The 13,776-nt window shown below is 38.2% G+C and overlaps 1 protein-coding gene across 1 annotated transcript in view; it reads left to right on the forward strand.

Moving 5' to 3' along the window:
• The first annotated feature begins 10,389 nt into the window (after window positions 1-10,389).
• n4bp1 (nedd4 binding protein 1) overlaps window positions 10,390-13,776 on the forward strand; it is a 16,240-nt gene continuing 12,853 nt past the window's right edge. Inside the window, exon 1 of the mRNA XM_016483219.1 lies at window positions 10,390-10,971. Within this exon, the coding sequence (XP_016338705.1) occupies window positions 10,663-10,971 (309 nt within the window). The 5' untranslated portion in view covers window positions 10,390-10,662. The remainder of the gene's footprint in view (window positions 10,972-13,776) is intronic.

Below are 13,776 nucleotides of genomic sequence, written 5' to 3' on the forward strand. Positions count from 1 at the left end.
ATATAAAAAAGTTGACTTTTTATTCCGACTAGTTGCCAAGGTGACATTTCTCATCTTAATTTAGTTTTACTAAATTTAAAAATAACTAGAGCTTAAATAAAAAACATATACAGTAGAAATGTTTTAAACAAACTACTAAAAATGACAAAAACACAACAAAATGACTTACATTTTAACTAAAATTAATAAATAATAATAAAAATAGGCTCTATATAGTTATAATAAATGCAGTGTATTGTGACATAACACATATGTCTTCTAAAGTATAGATAGACAGACAGACAGACAGACAGACAGATAGATAGATAGATAGATAGATAGATAGATAGATAGATAGATCTGTTCAAACTCAATGGGCTCGGGGGAGGCGAGAAACAGACGCTGACTGATGTAACTTTTCTCATACAATATTTTCTCATACAATATTTTGAGAAGACACTGCGTCCCTTGCATCCTCGGAGGAAACGCTCCTATTTAGATAGATAGACAGACAGACAGACAGATAGATAAATAGTTCAGTGTGTCTACAGTATAAAGTAAGACCACACTGAAAATCTGGATTTTTTTTATTCAGTTTTGAACTATTTACAGCAAAGTAAATGTATTACATAAAAGGAATAAGAATTTTTGAATTGTGCATTAAAAATTACATTTTTGAACATAACTGTATGTTTGGGTGCCCTTTAAAAACCTTGGGTGACAGCTCTTCCACCATATGTAATAGTACCTTAGCATCACATAAAATTCTAACACTGTTTCTCCGTGTTAAATTCCCCAGGGCACAATATAACTTCTATAGCCTCATATTACTGCAAGCTTCCATTAATTGTTAATAGCCAGTCAATAATCAGTCAGTTAAGTTAACGGCCCGTGGATGTGCAAGCATATTTGTTTTCATAGATTATTCATTTTCATCAGTACAGAATTGCACACAGGTGTGCCATAAAGATCTCTCTCTCACACACACACATTGTTCACACAGGTAAGAATGATCTGTGCGCCCCTGTTTATCCCTGAGCTCTCAAAGCTGAGAGAGGGGTCTATTTTTGTTGATTGCTAGGGGAAAAAAGCTGACTTTGTCCATCCAATCAAAGCCCTCCACGCTATCTGCCCACCATGTTGAGGAGTTAAATGTCATGAATTCTTAATGCTTAATGAGCCCATCAACCCTTGAGTAAAAGTGCTCTGTAGTGCTTCTGCTAATTGGCTTCAGTGGCTGCTCTCCCATGCCAGACTGGACCCTGAGAAGAGGAGGAAAGAGCGGGAGAAGTAAAAACGGGTGGGAGCATCTGTTTTGGGAAGGGGGTCTGAGACGAGAGGGTTGGTCAGGTTGAGTGGTTTGAAACGACTGTTCCTGGTATGAGTGACACGAATACATGAGCACATTTCCCTACCACTCTACTGCTCTTATACGCTTGCAAACCGTGGCACTTATTTGGGGGTTGTTGTTTTGTCTTGAATTGGAGAATATTGGGGGGTGTTCTTATTTTACTGATACAGGATTTTGAAACAGTATTTAGCAACCTACCAACAGAAATGAACTACTTTGAAGTTTCAGTATGTTACTATGTGAGTTACAATATGAAGATACATGAGGGACAACATGTTTTATTGAACCTGTTTACACCAGGTATTAAGATGCTTTTTGTCAATTTAATTACAAGTAGACAATGCTAAATACAGGTGTAAATGGTCTGAAGCAGCGGTTCTTAAAGGTCCCATGGCATGAAAATTTCACTTTATGAGGTTTTTTAACATTAATATGAGTTCCCCTAGCTTGCCTATGGTCCCATATAAAAGCATCCAAAAAGCAGCATGTCATGGGACCTTTAATCCTGGTCCTCGTGACCCCCCGCTCTACACATTTTGTATGAAGGGGTTTGTTCAATTCGAACGTAAGTGCCCTGCGAAGTGGACATCACAGGATATTACGCCATGATTCCAGTTCAAAAGAAGTGAATATGTTCCACTCAAAGGGCATTCAAGTGTGCGAGATGTGACTTCTATGCAAACCTCACGATTACAGTTAAATAACCCTTCACACTTCTGTAGTAAGTTTTGTCTGTGTGTGGAGACGCCGCAGACCATGGTGTAGTGCAAATCTGTGTTCTTAAGTGAAGTAAACTTCAGTCGATTTCCTGTGTGCAGGGAGTAGAGAACAGTGAACACTATGTAGGGAACATGTCAATCGGAACACAGTTCATTCATGGAGCTCTCTTCTAACGAGCTGGTTATCTGAATCGGGTGTGTTAAACAAGAGAGACATGCAAAATGTGCAGAGCGGGGGCGTCGCGAGGACCAGGATTAAGAACCGCTGGTCTGAAGCATTTTAAGCTTCTCCACTTTTGAGCACTTCCAGAGGTGGTCGAAAGCACATTAGACCGCAATATTACATCAAAAGATAAGAAAAAAAAACATACATACATCCGCTCATAGACCCTCCCTCAAAGAAATCTGGAGAGTTGTCTAAAGTGGACAAAAGAGACAGACTAAAACAGCAGGTGTAAATGGGAATGTGTCTTCGTCTACTTGTCATCGTCTGACCAAAACGCATCTTAATACAAGGTGTAAACAGGGCCCAAAAAAACATTCACCATTTTACTGGCACCAAAGCAGTGATTTAAATGAAGTCTAAACAAGATTAAACATTTAAATGAATTCTTAATTGACCCTTCGCCAAGAGTGTGATTGACAGGCGATCTGACCAATCATAGTGCCGAATCTGCCATTTTTGTCCGACAAACAAACCAGACAGGAGAGTAGATTAATGTCAGTGGACTTGAACTTGAAATATGGTGTGTATTGATATCTTTCTGCAGTGGAAACAAGATACCTTCTGACATTCATTCATGTTTATTTCATGCTATAACTATTAAAGAGGAAGAGATGATTGGTTCACGTGCCGCTTGAACTGAGGCGCTACAGCGACACATCTGTCATGACACATTAAAGAGCTACAAAACTGTATATATAGTTTGAATTTCTTAAAAAATGACAAAATTTGAAAGCTGAGACTTTGTTTCATACAAAATGATGTGCTCTGTCTTGTCTGTGTGGGGCGTTATCAGTTTCCTCTTTACTCTGCAATGTATTTTTCACTGCGTGAGAACATGACATGTGGCATGAGAGCACCATGGCCTGTCAGACATAGCAACAGTAATGAAGGGGGGCGGGTCTTTGCAAAGGGTTGGAGTGTCAGCATCAAAGTTGAACAGGTAAATTTATATTAAATACAATAAAACACCCTAACTTACATAACCAATAGTACACAGACTTGAATCGGTGAATAATTTTTTATGTTCATTTACATGAACCATCCAAACTAAACAAACTGATTCACTTGAATGAATCATATTTCTTAGCTCTGCATGAGAGCCGACTCTTCTAGTGAGCCTGAAGACTTGATTACTTTGGTTCAGGTGTGTTCAGCTAAACTCTGCAGGACAGTGGCCCTCCAGGAACAGGTTTGGACACCCCTGATTTACTTGAACCGTCCAAACGAAACAAATCGATACACTAGAATGATTCAAACATTCTAATGCTGCATGAGCCGACCGCTTACAATGTACAAATTTACTAGAATGAATAGGACTTTCCAGTGCCATAAATGAGAGAGAGAGAACTGTTAGGGATGAAGTGATTCACTTGAATGACTTTCCAGCTAGGAGAAAGAGGATCTTTGAAGATGATTTGATTCACTAAAATGAATCAGACTTGACAACGCTACATGGAAGGGTGCCTGCTGAGGTCATTTGCTCGACTATTAGAAACAGCGGTGTATCATTGGGACTCCTTTTTTAAAAGAAAACAAAAATTCCATTTAAAAACTTCCGTTTTGAAAACTGCTAAAGCTGTAGAGTCGCTACATTTATAGTAGTTATTCCCCAACACTGTGTTTTTATAGTAAGCAATCGCTCTCTCAACAGTACAGCTTAACTCAAAACCTGTCATGTGAAGTGGTATGATATCCATAAATGAACACGCTGTAGTTCCTTTTTGTTATTCATTTTCATTTATTCCATCTACCTGCGGTTCACAGAGGGGTACTCTGTGCAGTGTCAGCTTTAACAAACGCCGTCCACAATATGCAAAGCTACAGGGTGGGGTTAACATATCAGACGGCCGAAAGCAAGTGGATGAATGTGAGCGACAATAAGTGAGTGGGAGTTTAGAGAAGAGGGATGGAGTGAAAAATAAAAAGGGGAGGAGGGAGGGTGTGTTGCAGTGGGTAACATGAGGACTTTTACTTCTCATTCCGGCGACTCCCCTGAGTGTTCATTGACAAGTGTGCACCATCGCCGTCTCCCCTGCCGTCCGTGGCCAGCTTCCTCTAACCACTGCAATTGGCGTGAGCGGCGAGCAGGCACACACCGTCCTCCCCTCCCCTCCCTCACCTGCAAGCACTGTGCCATTCCCAGCAACGCTACCAATTACCATCCAGCCCAGCTGCCATGTCTAAATCTGTGGCTGAGGAGAAGAGGCATGTCTGCTGATTCAGCCCCTGCAGAGCTTTTACTCCCTGAGCATGGGATGCGGATTTTGCCGCCACCGGTGGATGTCTGACTCCCTCAAGAGTGAGGATGCCGTTCACAAGACTTACCTTCCCACGTCACTGTGACACCCACCTCAGGCTGTTTGCTGCTTTGTAAATATTAAAGTTAAGTATCGATCGGATCCAGATAATCATGTTGTGGATGCTGGGTTCTCAATTTTTGGTTTCATTGCTCCATGCAGCCTCATCCTCAACAGTTTTTGGTTGAGGTTTGCTGCTGTATTTTGCTTTGATTCCATGTTAGAAAAGTGTAAAGATGCTGCATTTAGGGGCTAATATAGAGGCACACCTCATTAGGTGAAATCAGGATGTAAAAATGTTTACCCAGAGTGTCACTGTAGTGCAATGTCTTTTTCCGCATTCTGTGCTAGCATGCTGCAATTCATTCTTCACCTAATGTAAATGTCCCTGCAAGTTTGTCAGAGCCACATTTAAGTTATTAGCTCATTTGGGAAGATATGGCATATTTGCCTCATAACAACAAGAAAAATAATGAAGAAAGATCAAAAAAGGAGTTGAAGATCAGAAAGAAAATGAATAGAACACATCATCTTGTTGAATATGAAGCATTCTTCCTCAAAACCCATAAAATGACTAATGGCTTTTTACAAGGAAAATAGACCAATAACAGACAATTAAAACATTGTACGACATACATATAAAATCCCTATACATTTCATCTCAACAACATCAAAGGTAATGGAGAAAAAATGTCTTCAACTTAAATTTAAACAAGTAAACAAAGATGATTCCACAAAGCTTGGTCTAATTTCAATTTTTAAAGCAAAAGATGAGAGATTTTTTAAGTTAAAAATAGCTGTCTAAAGCTAGTTGGTTGCAGAAAAATAAATCTAATCTAAATACTAATAATAAAATGCAACTAACCATATAATCATCCATAGTTGTTTAGGAAATCAAAATCAGCTTTTAAAAGTTAGAACATAACATTTGCAATATCTTATATTTTAGCTCAAATTCATCTGCCACTTGGTAATATGGTTCATACTAATGCATTATTTGGCCTAGTGTTTGTTGTATAAGCCTGGCAATCTGCTGTTGTTAATGCATTTCAAATTTGTCAGTTGTCCTATTCAGCCTGTCATGTTAGTACATTTGCATATTGTTGGGCCTAATGTATGTCATTTCGGTTCTGTGTTGGGTCGCCACTTGATGTCCATTGTAAAATCTGAGTTTGAAGCAGGACCAATTGAAGCAAAAGTAGTAGAATCTGAACCATGAGTGTTATATGAATTGCAAATGTCAAAAAACATCATCATCTGAGGGCCAGCTCCACTGCAGTTTGTACATATATTTCTCTCCAATAAGTGTTTACCAGACATAGTGCAATTTACTTTTTATCAACAAGCATCCTGCTGGGGGAAGCAACCTAGTACATTTTCTCTGGAATCTTATGAGCCCTGTTCTTGTACGGGATGCTGAGGACCGCCTGAAAGCAAAATAACATTTGCATCAGCCAGCTGCCTGTAATAAAGGCTGGCAGTTATGAGGCCTGCTTCCATGCATTACCATTAATCACAATTAAATAGAGCTTAGCGCTTGTCACATGAATATTTACAGTGTGGCCAGGGCCGTCTTGCACTGTAAATTCATAAATCATTTGGCCAGATTATGGAATTTATGGCTGTTTTATTATTCATGATCTGCCTTTTATGTGGTGTTATATTTATTTCGCTCTTCACCGGACGGGCACGTTGAGCTGGGTTTAGTGGGCTGTCCATCACACCTGTCACACACACATCTGGGCTGTCACAGACACACACCTACAGGGACAGCACATTTGGGTATCTCTTGCTCTGGCTCTTGCACGCAAGTTTTCTGTCCACCACAGCATGTCGGAGAAGAAAATTTGATTTTTCTGCCATAAAATGAGCGTGTGTGTGTTTGGCTGGCTCCTAAAATAATCGAATATGTCCTCTGCGGTTTCATGTCGTCGAGAGCTCCCTCCGGAGGCCGGGTCCAAAATGTTTAGAGGATTCACACCGCTCCAGTAGGACATGTGACAAGATGAATTCCACCGCATGGCATCACTTCCCCACCAGCTTTCCCTTTATATCCAACAAAAAGCAGCAGGTGGCTTATATGTATTCCTATAAGAGAGACTGTGAAGTCACCATCCGCCCCCTCCTTTTCTCACTCACGTCGGGACAAGTTCCTGAGAAAGCAAGTGGAAGATCAGAATAAAAGATTCGGCATCTGAAACTGTTAATTGAAAACCGCTCATTTTTCATACTCACCTTTATTCTTGGAGTAACTGACACACTTATGGCAGAGATTTGCCTGAGCTTGATTCCCGTGATTAACAGCTGATTCAGCCATTGACCTGTGCTGTGCACAGCTTTGGTCTGAGCCCAGCCAATCATAGCTTAAGTGGACCATGTGTTCAGGGTCAATACAGACTGGGCCCAGCGGCCGAGAGGCCACCAGCTGCCTTCAGCTGGAGAACCAGCCAGAGAGAGAGCCTGCTCTGTGTCCTTAATGAATGCCTTATAGCAGGTAATGCCTAGCTTACAATAGTGAATTTATAATCATGCTGAACAAATCTTTTGCTTTTTTGTCATTATAAATTATGTGTTCTGTATGGAAATTAGGAGGATTTTGGAAAGAAGATTTGGCAAATGTATTAGTCCTGTTTTGTTATTGTGTATACTCACTGATGTGATTCATAATGTGCATAAGAGGAGTTACGGAGTACGAGTGTGGAACCAACCGACTGGCAGGGTGTCAAAAACATAACAGCAGTCCTAAGTAATATTTTGCACGCAAACTGATCCATGCCATCTTCATCTCCAGTAGCAAGTTTTCCAATATTTCAGCTGCTTATGTGTATGTGGAGGACAGACATCATGGTTGTTGATATTACAGTCACTCCTGTCTCCCATTGGATGGACATACTTTCTTTTCCTGTACTGTTCAGCACTACATCTCTTCTCGGTGAACTTTAATAAAAAACTGTATTCCCCTGATCTGTACGTCTGGACTCCAAATAATGAAACATATCGATCTGTGAAATGCATCTCGCTCGAGTCAATAGTCACACTACAGCTGGAGGGAATAAAGGCAGACATGGTCAAAAATGCAAGCGGAGAGACAGACAGAGAGAGAGAGTGCACCATCTAGTGGTTATAAAACAATATAATTTCAGCATAATAGAAATAGATTAGATAGATAGATAGATAGATAGATAGATAGATAGATAGACAGATAGACAGATTAAATTGAAAGATTCCAGAAGTTTTAAAAGTGTATTGTTAGTGTATTTTGTAAAATGTATTTTATTTATAAAATAAAATAAAAAGAAATGTCTTTATTGAAAGGAAGTTTGCTGTGGCCCCCTAGTGGGTCGCCTGGTTGAGAACCACTGCCATAAACTGTTAAAAAATAATAATAATAATAGTAAATGATTTTTACCAGCTTTATAGCTCAAATACGCACTAGTTCTAAAAGAAACATGAATGTAAGTGCATTATTATAAGATTCAAATTTCTGCTTTCATTTACTTCTATTGCAGTGCCTGACCATAAACTTTTTGTTTTTGTTGTGGTTGCTTTTTTATTTAGAAAATTAACAAATATATACATTTTTTTTTTATTGAGCCTAACTTGTATTGAACCTTGAATGTTCCTTTAATACTGATGTTAATTTACAAAAATGGATGTGATATTGGTCTGATATGTGGCAGATTTCATTTTGATTTGGCTTTAAGAATTATAGAGAATTTTACTTTGCTAAATAACAATTGTTTAGTAGAAATATACCTTTATAGATATTCACCATATGTGATTATTAAAAAGATGGAAAGAGAAGTGAAAGACAGGATGAGGAGTGTGGCATGTGTGGGTGTACTCACGCGAGCTCACATAACTGCATGTGTGTTTCTGCGTCTGAATGCGAGCACTCTTTTGTGCTGTCTGAATATTTCTCATCCCTCCTCTCTGGAGAGAGTGCTCTGGCATGGCCCTTAGTGGATAACAGGCTGTTGTCGTGAATGGGCTGTATAGCCACTGCCTCTGCTTGTGTAGCAAACTACCTCATGGCCTTGCACTCTTACAACAGTCCACTTTTGTTCTAGTTCCTCTTCAGCCCATCCCTCCCCTGCACAGATGCAGTGCCCACACACTCTCTGTCCCTGAGAGCTTGAAAGAAGAAAAGTGCTTCTTTTGATGCACAAGTTTTAATTGTACCCTGAAACTCAGGTGTTCAAGTTTGATGCCTGTTCAATGAATGAGTGTGCTGTCACTTATGTAAATGCAAAGATTATGTAAATGTGGGTGTGATCACACTCTAAATTTCAAGATGTTAGTAAAATGTATTATTTCGAAATAAAACAATGCAATTTGAAATAAGTCACTGGCAACTCACAAACACTAACAAACAACATCTCAGACATTCATTATATGGACAAAAAACAGTGACATTTTTCAAAATATCTTCTTTTGTGTTCCACAAAACCTGAGATATTACGTAATAATTATGAGATAAAAATACAAAACTGACATACTAAATGTAATACATATGTAATCATAATGACATAAAAGGTAGAAATTATGACATTTTAGGTCAATTATGAACTAAACATTTGAAACGGACATTAAATCAAAATTCCGAGAGTCAATTTGTTTAATTTACTTTTTGTCATAACTGACTTTGTATCTCATAATTTTGACTATATGTCATAATTTCAACTTTATATCTTATAGTTATTACTTAATATGTCAAAATTTCAACAACTTTAATCATTATTGAAGTTTATGTCATATGATTTACCAAAGCATGTGGTGGAAATGAGCTCTCATATGAGGATGGGTGAACTATCCTAAACTAAGTTTAGCATTACTGTACTTTTGAAACAGATGTGAGTGGTAAATCAAATGATCTAGTCCTCCTTTCTAACATCCAGTTGGACCTTCTGGATCATGTGTTTTTATCCTTGGACACATCGACTACACAAACATAAACATTTGCAGGGAATTTCCAAGGAATGAAGAGAGATTAGAATAGGGGCCCAGAACATTCCTTCCTCTTCTCAAGGCCACAAGGCCATCAGGTCTTTTGAGAGATGAAGACACTGCAGCTGCAAAACTTGTTATGAGAAGCAAGGAAAAGATGGGAGGCAGAGAGCAGCTAATGAAGCACAAAAGGAACAAATGCTAAAGGAACATTTCATATACTACAGTAAAGAAAAAACTTTTTAATCACATGATTGTGTATAAAAATAATAAGACTGATAATGATAAAGAATAATATAAGGGCGCAATTGTGTCAGTTCTCCACTTTAATTATAAAATAAATAATTAATTACTATTTTATCATTTCTTTAGAATATTATGAATAAAATTTAGAATTTAAATAAAAAGAAGAAATTGCCTTTGAATTTTATCAATTAAATCCTCTGCTTCGTTGGTAGTAACCATTGCGTTGGGTTTTTGTATTTGTATTTGTATTTTTATTTGATCATTTTTCCCATTTGTAAAGTGATGGAAATAATAATTGATAATAATAAGAGCCATTGTTAATCACTGAGTACCTATAATAATTGAGCATATTAATAATCAGCATATGGCTTCTGAAAATTCAACTTTGCTGAAGTCACAGGAATGAATTCATCACAGGAATGATTTACATTGTAACATATACTAAAATAAAAAAGAAAAAGTTATTTTAAATAACTAAATAATAATATTTTATAATATTACAGTTTTGTCAAATAAATGAAGCCTTTATGAGCATAAACGAGTCACAACTTTGATTTCACAATACTATTTTTATTTTCACTGTAGTGTGGTACGTTGGCGTAAACAACGGTTGCCCCGTGCAACAGACTCTTATCTGTAATCAAAGCGATGACATCTCAGCAAACGTCGTCGTCTGTTGATGACGTGCGCGGGATTTTCCGGGTGCGACGGCTTGAGATGTAGGCTAGCAGGCTAACCGAGAGTAACGTCAAAACAGATACTACAGCGCTGTTGCCTAACGTCAAGAGTCAGAGGGCGGGAAGCGAACATGAAGGGGGTAAACGATTCATTTTACAAGGGGTGTCTCTGAAAGTGAAGTCGCCGTGATCTACATAGATTGATATAGCTAAAAATATAATGTCAACAACGCGGCCCCTCCTCGGGATGAAGCGAATCACCGAGGTAACCTGCACAGAGCCGCCGGGAGGCAGGCAGTCCCCGACCGCCAGGAGAACGCAGTCCGAGCCGCTCACCGTAGACGAGTTCACGGTACACGAGGACAAGCAGGCAGAGCTCAGATGCAACAAACCGAAGGTCGAACAGGTTTTCCAAGTGACATTCACCATTATTGGGCTCTTGGATCACACAGGAGCCCACGGAAGTAAGGCTTCCAGACAGATCTGGCTCCAGCTAAAGGGAAAAAAGGAGGATGTGTCTAAAGCGAAGGTAAATGAAAGTAAATTGTAAAAAATTTTTTTATCTTAAACAATGTTGCTGCTTGTTTTTTGACTGTCAGAAGGAAAATTGACGAACTTAACGTAACTTAAGTTGCAACGTTATAGCTGGAGGAAGCTGCTGTCAGAATGAACTCAGCTGCGTCTGACAGCAACATGTTTGTCTTTATTTGACATTTAAACAAAGGCCTGTGGTAAGCTGTAACTTAGACACGTTTGTCTCTGTCTTTGCAAAAATTATTTGTTCAATCTTTTATTTAGCCTACTAAGATAATGTTCATTGTCAAACAACTTCAAAAAGGACTGATATTTAACATAATCATTTGCAGATTAAATACTGTACTTTTGGAGGTTATTTGTTTGTTTGTTTGTTCTGGTCAAGTTTGTCTTAAAGAAATGGACAACCCGGAGTGGAGTGGAAGCCTGGAGATTACAGAGCGCTTTGAAACTCTGTCACTCTGTTCCACTCACATATGCTGATCCAGACCAGTTTTAAGTATTTACATTTCTTTGGTGATACACAAAATATGATGCTTTGGGTCGAGAAGATAAACAACTACAATTTGGCCAGTTTTTGTCTGATACATAAGGTAATTGATGTTAGGGGGTGTGCCCGAAGTGTGAATCCATATTCAGAAAGGCACGGAAAACAAATAACGTTTGCTCACGGTTGCCTGTTACATTACAGTACTTAAAATTTCACTTACCACATAAACAGAGTTAGGAGAGATGACTGAGGACGATGGCGAATGATTTGCAGATTCTGAGCACCACTGACAAAATGTAATCTCGTAAAATGTAAGTACTGCCACTCCATAGTATAAACAGAGTACATGCGATCGCAAATCTCGAAAGTGAAACTAAAAAGCGATCGTGCATTCAAAAGCAGTTTTAATGCCAGGCATAATATGATGCCTCCCTGATGCCCGCAATTTATATACAGTATAATTACCCAATTATAAAACTGTGAGGGAAAGTATTGAAATACATATTTTCCTTCCATGTCGTATTTATTACCTTTAGGGGTTCCGTATTACATGGCGGGGGGAGGGGGAATCACAATGCCGACTCAACATCGTGATATCCATCAGCCATCAGCGATGGACGATGGCATCGTCTATCGGCCCAACCCTACTTTTTGAATCACATTGGCCAAATCCCAGCTGTGCTGATACTCAGTACAACAGCACAATTGTAAGTGATATTGCTTGGATAACCCATCACAATCCTGCTTTATGTCATTTGGGAATAACTGTCACCAAACCACATAGATTCATTATAGCCAATGTAAAAGGATTGTGTTTCGGTGGATTTCATATAGACTTGTGCCGGTATTCGGTAGTGCGATATATCACGGTAGTGAATATGCACGATATTGTTATCATGGGCTCTTCTAAATACCGTGACTGTATTGCTTTATTGCATTTAAATGTTCAGTTATTTTTAATATAAGAAAAAAAGTTATTAAACCTGTTATACTGTATTATGACAGCACTTTTTTTAAACTCAATCTAAATACCGTGATAATACCGTATACCGTGATAAAAGCATTAGCAATTAATCGCGACATGAAAATTTGATACCGGCATATCCCTAATTTCATAATGTCTCGGCAGACAAAAACACATTAGTAAACTTTCACACACATTTATAGATGATCCAACACTGTATATTTTGACATAGATGTTTCCCGTTAAAGTGGTGGCGAAAAAAATTGTTACTAAGACAGCAACAAAAGACGTGGTTTTTCACTGAACGTGTGGCGTCATCGCCTAGTTCTGACATGCCATTGTTTGCAATTCTACTCAGATCCAGTAAGGAAATTATAATCATCAGTGCCAGTAAACCTGGAATATCCTTATTGTTAAGCCATAAAACAGAAACCACTCAGTGGATGTGTTTCGCCACCACGTGCACTTCCTCTTTGTCAAAATATTTTGAATATTTCTAATACTTTTTCACAGGTATAAGTATTATAACCACAAAACTAAAGCGTCAAGGAATTTTCTGTGAAATCACATTGACAGGTGAAAATCTCTTGTCTCCACATCTCAAGTGACTTTTGAATATCTTTTGCCGATTGAATTAAAATAACAGATAGGAGCTGGTATCTGCTTCTCATCCAAACTGTGTCATGAATTTTCTCATGAGTCTTTGACAGAGATCTGATTGCTTAGTCAGGAGAAGACGGGAGGCCCCCAGTGTATTTCACTTTCGGTTTTAGTTACTACTCAAGAGTAGTGGCTTTTAACCTGGTGTTATTACTGGTACTGTATATGAGTATTTCTTTTACCGTATCTTGCTCGCTCAGATCAAAGAAATAAAAAGTTTAGCAAAAATGTGGTAGAATGGTCCACCCCAAGAGGTTCCTGTGTTGTTGTTTCTTTCAAACTAGTAGGCTTACCCCCTCACTCAAAGCCACTCAATCATGCCAGTATCATGTCTTTTAAGTTAAAGAAACTCCAAAGAAGCTTTTAAACCTTTTTTAAACCATATTATAGTTTTTTTTTTTAAATACAGTACTTTTAGGGCTGGACAATTTGGGAAAATAAGGTTATTCTGATAAAAATAGCGATTACTATTTAAAATTATATATATAAAAATATCTAATTATTCAAATATATATATATACTATTTAAAATGTTTTATACTGTATATATACTACTTATCAATATGCTATTAATGATACTTAAAGGGGTCATATGATGCGATTTCAATGTTTCCTTTCTTTTTGGAGTGTTACAAGCTCTTGGTGCATAAAGAAGATCTGTAAAGTTGCAAAGACTAAAGTCTCAAA

The sequence above is a fragment of the Sinocyclocheilus anshuiensis genome, unplaced genomic scaffold, assembly GCF_001515605.1.
Source record: "Sinocyclocheilus anshuiensis isolate Anshui unplaced genomic scaffold, SAMN03320099.WGS_v1.1 scaffold481, whole genome shotgun sequence".
Taxonomy (NCBI): domain Eukaryota; kingdom Metazoa; phylum Chordata; class Actinopteri; order Cypriniformes; family Cyprinidae; genus Sinocyclocheilus; species Sinocyclocheilus anshuiensis.